General features: G+C 47.2%; 1 protein-coding gene across 5 annotated transcripts in view; it reads left to right on the top strand.

The window, feature by feature from the left end:
* Armh1 (armadillo like helical domain containing 1) overlaps positions 1 to 8,251 on the top strand; it is a 42,118-nt gene that overhangs the window by 13,100 nt on the left and 20,767 nt on the right. For 3 of the 5 annotated variants that reach the window (XM_021160635.2, XM_021160637.2, XM_021160636.2), the window contains 3 exons: positions 423 to 559; positions 2,841 to 3,068; positions 7,484 to 7,552. In XM_021160635.2, the coding sequence (XP_021016294.1) occupies positions 2,863 to 3,068; positions 7,484 to 7,552 (275 nt within the window). In that variant the 5' untranslated portion in view covers positions 423 to 559; positions 2,841 to 2,862. The remainder of the gene's footprint in view (positions 1 to 422; positions 560 to 2,840; positions 3,069 to 7,483; positions 7,553 to 8,251) is intronic. The other 2 variants (XM_029476510.1, XM_021160638.2) reach the window with 1 other exon arrangement.

Raw genomic sequence — 8,251 nt, 5'->3', positions numbered from 1 at the left:
CACCATGTGGTTGCTGGGATTTGAACTCTGGACCTTTGGAAGAGCAGTCGGGTGCTCTTACCCACTGAGCCATCTCACCAGCCCCTCTTTCTTTCTTTCTTTCAAGATTTATTTTTATTTTTTATGTATGTGACTACACTGTAGCTGCCTTCAGAGACACCAGAAGAGGGCATCAGATCTCATTACAGTGGTTGTTAGCCCCCAATGTGGTTTCTGAGAATTGAACTTCGGACTTCTGGAAGGGCAGTCAGTGCTCTTAACCGCTGAGCCATCTCTCCAGCCCTGGCCCTCATTTTCTTAATGCTCGTTTGGCTGTTGAAAGTGTCTACAGCCTGTGACAGTTACTTTTATGTCTCTGATTACAATAGAGTTCACCATTATCGATGGCATCCCATAAAGGTTTGGTCATTTTTTGTGTTTAGGTTGGTCCACACTTGTCCCGTCCCCCCCCACTCGGGCCCCCAGTTCTAGAAGCTGATTGGACCTTTGGTGTCTTCCTGAAGCTCCGTGGTGCCCTTCCCAGGAGCACAGACCCAGTGTCCTCTGGGGAGTAGTGGAGGTTGGTATGTATGTACGTCTGTCTCAGCATGTCTCAGATTATCACTTCCTAATAAAAGTCTGATAGCAGGGCCCCATCAATATCTCAAATACATGTGAGGAAACGTTAATTTAGAATCAATTTTAGGATGTTTCAGACTGTAAAGTCCTTTTAACTAGATCTCTGGCGAAGATGCAGGAGCACTTTATGGGACTGTAAATTTCATGTTGAACCGTCTCTGTGAAATACACATCTCTCTTACACACAAGCTCTTCCCTCCGTATCAATCATGGCCACTGCAAGTAATGTTTCACAAATATTCTGTAAATCACAGAAAACCCCATGATAATGTGAAATATGACTTTCACTTGTCTGTTAGACAAAAGAATCGCATGTGCCTTTATCCCATCAGCACTAACATTTGTTATGGATAATAACACTTTCAATCACAACTATTTTTGGGAAACAGGTTTATTTTAAGCCTCCCTTCCCCCCCACCGAAAACACTCTCCCAAGGACACAGGCTCCTACAAACCACAGCCCATTAATCCAGCTCGGGAGCAGGGAGTTGTTCTTCCCACTAACTTTACTTTGAGTTGTTTTAAAGAGTTAGAATAAACGCCCAGCTACAAGGTTAAGAAGAACTTTGCCTAAACTAATCAGCCCTGGTCTCAAAAGACCCCACCCAGTCTCCCATCCAGCTTGAAGAACAGTCCGAGGCTTTTAGCAAATACCTGCCCCCCTGCCACCCCAGAGCTTGTGTTTTCTTGTTTCTGGACTTCACAGACATCCCAGGCACAATGGTGCTCAACTATAAACCCAGCACTGGGTGGTTGTCGAGGCAGGTGCATTCCTGGAACTTGGCGGCCAGCCAGACCAGCCAAACTAGTGAGTTCCAGGTCCCATGGAAGACTTTATCTCAAAAACTAAGGTGGCAGGGCCAGACGTAGGGCACACACCTTTATTTTATTTTGTTTTTAAAGATTTATTTATTTTATGTATGTGAGTACACTGTAGCTGTACAAATGGTTGTGAGCCTTTGTGTGGTTATTAGGAATTGAACTTTTTAGGACCTCTGCTTGCTCTGGTCAACTCCACTCGCTCAGTCCCTGACTGCTCCAACCCAAAGATTTATTTATTATTACACATAAGTACACTGTAGCTGCCTTCAGATGCACCAGAAGAAGGCGTCAGATCTCATTGGGGGTGGTTGTAAGCTACTATGTGGTTGCTGGGATTTGAACTCAGGACCTATGGAAGAACAGTCAGTGGTCTTACCCACTGAACCATCTTGCCAGCCCAAGCACACACCTTTAATCCCAGCACTCAGAAGGCAGAGGCAGGAGGATCTTTGTGAGTTCAAGGCCAGCCTGGTCTACAAATGGAGTTCCTGGACAGCCAAACCTATATGGTGGGACTCTATCTCAAAAAATTAAAAAAAAATAAAATAAAAAATAAAAATAAATAAGGCAAAAAGCAGTTAAGGAAGATATCCAACATCAACCTCTGACCTCCACATATATGTCTACAAACGTATCCACGCTAACACACAAACAGACACATACACACCCACACAAAGGGGGAAAAAACATGTTTAACTTAATTCCGTAATCCAGCATTCATGGGCTTAAAGCAGGAGGCTTATTATGAGTTCAAGGCCAGCCAGCCTGCGCTACATAGCAGAACTATGGCTCAGAGAGAGAGAGAGAGAGAGAGAGAGAGAGAAAGGGAGGAAAGAAGGAAGGAAAAAAGCAGACACCATGGTACAGTCCTAGTACTTGGGAAACAAAGGGCAGGCAGACCTGTAAGTTCAAGGCCAGCCTGATGCATGTTGTCATAGTATCTCCACTTCAGCTGATGCTAACTTTGAAATTCTCCTCCTTCTGCCTCAGTGTCTGGGAGTACTAGGACTGTAGGTTTGGGACCAACACAATTCCTTTCAATCCATTACATCCTGGCTAAAGCCTCCCTGCTCAGATCTTAGAGTGCCCCCAGTGTTAGGGATGGACACCACATCTTGCACATGGGGGTGAGTACTCTACCTGTGAGCTACAGCCCCAGCTGTCACCCAGCCACCATTCAGTCCCTCACTGTTTTGCACTGTGCTAGGGCTGAAACCCTGAGGGTCCCGAAAGCATTGCTAGGAAGCCACACCCTCCAGCCCCTAGCGTGGCTTTTACACATGCATCTGCACAAAGGCTCCCCTAACCTACAAGTCGATCCATAAAAAAGCACAGCCCATGAAGTTTTGGGTTCACGTGGTTGTAAACATTATGGTACCCCCGTTGTCTGTACCTTGCAGTCACCCTCGGGATTGGCTGGCCATGACCTCTGTAAAGGAGCAGGCAGCCATCAGCCGGCTCCTTAGTTTTCTGCAGGAGTGGGACAACGCCGGCAAAGGCCTCCGAAATCAGATTCTCACCACATTCATCGAAACCAACGAAGGCAAGACTGGCCCCGAGCTGGAGCTGGAGTTTTCCCAGGGAGCCAGTTTGTTCCTCATACGAGTGACCACCTGGCTTAGAATCATGTATCCTTTGCTAAGTTGGTGGGAAGCGGGGGCATCATCAAAAAGGATGGGGAAGTATAATCGAGGAAGCTTTTCTCTTGATTCCAATATTTTAGAATTGAAAATATGGTGATAAAAATATCTCCAAAGCCAAGAACTCTGTTGATTGCCTGTTTTAGTTAGAGTTTCTTTGCTGTGAAGAGACACCATGACCAAGGTAACTCTTATAAAGGACATTTAATTGGGGCTGGCTTACAGGTTCAGAGGTTCAGTCCCATTATCATGAAGGCCGGAGCATGGCAGCATCCAGGCAGGCATGGCGCTGGAGGAGCTGAGAGTTCTACATCTTTTCTGAAGGCAAACAGAAGACTGACCCCTCAGGCAGCTAGGAGGAGGCTCTCAAAGTTCACACACACACACACACACACACACACACACTTCCTCCAACAAGGCCACACCTACTCCAACAAGGCTCCACCTCCTAATAGTGCCTCTCCCTGGGCCAAGCATATTCAAACCACCACATGACTCTTAAGTGTGTGATTCTTAACTCTGCCCTCTGTCTCAGGAGGCTTGGAAGCTAGGACTACGTCGGAGTTGAATGTGTGTATTCTACGCTTGACTCTTCCTTGGGGTCTTTGTCGTCAGTCTTTTCCATTTTCCTTATCTTCAATTTCTTTTTATCATCTTTCAGTGTGTGTGTGTGTGTGTGTGTGTGTGTGTGTGTGTGTGTGGTGTCTTGGCTGCATGTATGTCTGGCACCACTTATAACTGGTACTCTCAGAGGCCAGAAGAGGGCATCAGGTCATCTGGAACTGAAGTCATGGATGGTTGTGAGCCACTGTGTAGGTGCTGAGAATCGAACCTGGGTCCTCTGGAAGAGCAGCCAGTGCTCTTGACAGTCAAGCTATCTCTCCAGCCCCACTTACTCCATTTTGTTTGGGGGCAAGAAAGGGTCTTATGTTGCCCAGGACAGCCTCAAAGACTATGTTGCCAAAGATGTCTGACCCCTCTGCCTCCACCTCCCATGTGCTGGGATCACAGACATGCATCTCCACACCTGGCATTTACTCTAAAAATGAAAATCCTAGCATCAGTGCTGAGCTCACCCTCCCTCCCCTTTCACAGTGTAACCTGCTGAAAAGGTCACCGAGACTCCCTTCTGCCCTTCCTCTGTCCCCTCTGCCCACTGCAGTCTCTGCTCACCAAGCTCCACCAGTGAGGTCTTCCCAGGGTTCCAGTGGTTTTCTAACTGCAATGGCAGGTGGCCACCTCCTCATTGCTTTTACATGTGCTCTTAATGACATTTGTTAGCCAGCCCTTCCCGCTCCTCCACACAGTTCCCTGGACTCCTGGGATCCGGCTCTCCTGTTTCCTCTTTCCTTCTGGCTGGTCTGTCTCTTCTTTGGCAGTCCTCCCCTTAATTCTTGGCATTCCTTGAGCCTCTATCCCCCTGCCTTTTCTTTGCTCACTCAGTCTGCTTCTCCCTGAATAATCAAATCCATTCTTCTGATGCCAACATCACTCCAGCCGGAAGAGTCTCCAGTTTCCTTCTGGAATCTGAGCTCTTTACCAAGAGACATCCAACTGCTGGCTCTCTACTCGTGCCTCAGGTGGACTCTCACATTTCTGGTTTGAGAGGAACTAGGTAAACAGGGAGAGAACACAAAAAGAGGAGCAACTCCAGTTAAGAGCACCTGCGGCTTGGCTCCTTCCAGAGGTCCAGAGTTCAATTCCCAGCAACCATGTGGTGGTTCACAACCATCTCTACTGGGATCCAATGCCCCCCTCTGGGGTGTCAGTACACATACAGACAGAGCACTCTATATATGTAATACATAAACAAATAAATCTTTAAAACCCCTTGTTTGGGACAAGCTTGTAGTGCCTGTTTGGTCCTGGAGGCAGAATAGGACTGAAGACGATTTGATTACCGTTACTGTTTGTGTTGTCTGTGAGGACCCCATCACTTCTGCTCTTGGTAGACTTACTTCAGACCTTCCCTTCCCCCTTCCCCTGGCTAGTAACCAGGACCTTAGTGCATGCTAGGCAAGCTGGCCTTGAACTTGCAGAATGGCCAAGTGTTAGGGTTTCTATTGCTGTGATTAAACCATCAAAGCCCTGTCTGTCTGCTGCAGGGCCCGTCTGACCCACCTCGTAAGTGCTCACGATTCCACAGAGAGTGTGCTCTGCTCACCTCTCTCCCGGAAGTGACAGTGCACTGAGTTAGCTACCCCTTCCCCCAAGTCCTCCAGTTACTCACCCAAGAGGAAAACAAACCCACATAACATCATTATCTTTTGCAAAACTGAACACATAAACCCAAACTTTTTGTCAGTCTTGAACTTCCATAACAGATCAGAACAATCAATGATTTTTGCAATGATGGTAACACTGTTAACTGCCATTTTCTGTGTCTTTTAATGTTCTAGGCCATGAGCCCTGTATCATTCATGTATCATGTCCTTTGATAGCCTCACAGGTGATTTTTAAGATCCCATCTCACTGATAAGAAAATGAGCCTTGGGCTGGTGAGATGGCTCAGTGGGTAAGAGCACCCGACTGCTCTTCCGAAGGTCCAGAGTTCAAATCCCAGCAACCACATGGTGGCTCACAACCATCCGTAACGAGATCTGGCGCCCTCTTCTGGAGTGTCTGAAGACAGCTGCAGTGTACTTATATATAATAAATAAATAAATCTTTAAAAAAAAAAAAAAAAAAATGAGCCTTGGAAGGTTGAGTAGAGCAGGGTATGGTGGCACGTGCCTGCCATCCCAGCATTCAGGATGCCAAAGGAGGAAGACCTTAAGGTCCAGGCTAGCCTGGGCTACATAGTGAGACCATTTCAAAAAAAAAAAAAAAAGGGAGGGGAGAGAGAAGAAGAAAGGAAGTAAAAAGAGAGGGAAGGGGAGGAGAGAGGAGAAAGGAGAAGAGCAGAGAAGGGGAGGAAGTGGGAAAAGAAGAAAAGTACGCATTGTAAGTGACTGAAATGAAGACTAGCCTATGACAGAGGGAAAAGAAGTTGACAGAAGCCGGTCAGCCTAGCTAGTAACTTAGGAAAAGGAGGTGGGAACAGGGCAGAGATTGGAACTAGAGAGGGGCAATGGAGCAATTAAGAGATTGCCCCTAGGGCTAACTGCCTGGCCCCAGGCTATGGTGGCAACAGGAGGGGAGCCTGGCTCCAGAGCAAACAGTGGCTTTGCACTAAAGAGGAGCCATTCCTAATGAGCCAATCTGTCTCTCCTCCTATTGGCATCCTGGGAACTGGGGTGCAGCAGAGATAATTTGCCTCACCCCACTCCCCAACAAAGCACCATTACCTCCAACCCATTCCATTAGCCTTTCTCGGTCCTGGGAGCTCTCAGTCATCCTCACGGACTGCAGTAATTCCAGCTAATTTCTTAAGTGTTCTAAGAGCCTGTGATGTGTTATGAGCCTGGTAATTGTTGACTGGTTCCCTTTCTGCCGTGGCTTGATTTCATACCTCGAGCTGGAGCCGAGGCGTGCTTAGGATGCTTTATCACAGGGAGGCTTTCTGCAGAGGCTTGCATTAAAAAGTAACATTAAATACTGAGGTTGTTTTAAATCAGAGTTTAATTTTTCCTCCATTTCCTGTTACTCTTATTAGGAAGCCATGCAATTCTTCATAGGAATAGTGACCTGCAGTGTAAAATTCTGAGCAAGTACAGAATGGAGAATTAATGATAGAGCTAATTCTTTTATTGTTGTTGGTTTGTTTTTTGAGACAGGATGTCTTTGTGTAATGGCCCTGACTGTCCTGAAGCTTACTTTGTAGACCAGGCTAGCCTTGAACTCACAGAGATTCACTTACTCTGCCTCTGAAGTGCTGGGATTAAAGGAGTACGGCACCAGGCCCAGGTCCAGACCTTATGGTCCAGGCTAGCCTGGGCTACATAGTGAGACCATTTCAAAAAAAAAGAAGAAAAGTATACATTGTAAGTGAAGTCTAGGAATAAGGCCCTAAAAAATGAGCTGTGCAGAGACCCAAATGATGCATGGGCTGTGGCTCTGAGAGATTATCAGTTCTCTTCATATACTTGGGTGTATGGAAACCCCTTTGCTCCCTAAGGAGTTTGCAGAGCCCAGATGGGTGGACAGCCCTGGAGGGACTTCTTAGAGAGCAGCAAAGGAGTTAACAACATACACAAAGATACACACACACACACAGATACAGACACATACATATACACACAAAGACACAGACACAGCAGATACACATACACACAAATACACATACACACAGATACACACACACACACACACACACATACAATGTACTCACTCCACCCTTACACCCATGGTTCCTCTCAGGGTGAAGGGCATAGGTCATCCACACCCTCATCCTAGCCCTTGGAAGTACTAGGGCTCAATCTAAATGGGAGACCACCTGGAAGCACTCTTTAACACTGCCGCAGCTATATGACCGGCTTGGAACTAGAAAAGATCCTGAGGTCCATTGGCATCTTCTTATCTGCTGTGAGCAGGTAAGTCCCGTTCCAGAGAGTCTCTGGGTCCCAGCTGTCAGGTCAGCTCATGGTGTCCTTGGTATTCAGGCCATGTGGGGCCGTGGTTCTAGGTGCCAGCGGGCCTGTCAAAGCCCTGGGGAATGGCCGGAGGCAGCTAGGATTCTGCTCTAGTTGAGCCTCTGTCCCTTTGCCTGCTGACCCTTCTCTAGTCGGCACCATATTGGTTGAGAGTCATAAAAATATAAATATAAATATAAAAATACATTTTTACTAGACTTGGGAAAGGGCAGTTTACTGGCTCACTTAGCTGAAAAGTGATACACATATTTCAGGCCTGATCAGACCCAGGGGGTTTAGGACTGTCACCGGTGTTTGGTCTCTCTAGTCCTCTTTCCTCAGTCAGCCCCTCTATTCAGAGGCTTCTGTGTGCTGGGGTCCTCAGGCCCTCCAGAAACTATCCCTAGAGCTCAACCATACCAGGAGAGAGCGTCTGTTCCCATGGGCTACTCTATGAACCAGCATAGGTCACTTACCCAGCCCAAAGTGGCCTTCTGCAGTCAAAAGGATAACAGCCTTGGCACATGTCTGTCCCACAAAGTGCACATAGCTCTTGAGTGAAGGATTCACCAAGGGACAGTTAAAGTGCCATTATGGAAAGAAGGGGACTGGGAAGAAAGGAAGGGGAGGGGAGGGGAGGGAGAGGGGGGAGGGCAGAGG

Source organism: Mus caroli, chromosome 4 (genome assembly GCF_900094665.2).
Source record: "Mus caroli chromosome 4, CAROLI_EIJ_v1.1, whole genome shotgun sequence".
Classification (NCBI taxonomy): Eukaryota; Metazoa; Chordata; class Mammalia; order Rodentia; family Muridae; genus Mus; species Mus caroli.
Note: the sequence above shows the minus strand (reverse complement) of the source record. Positions and strands in the feature narration are given on the sequence as shown.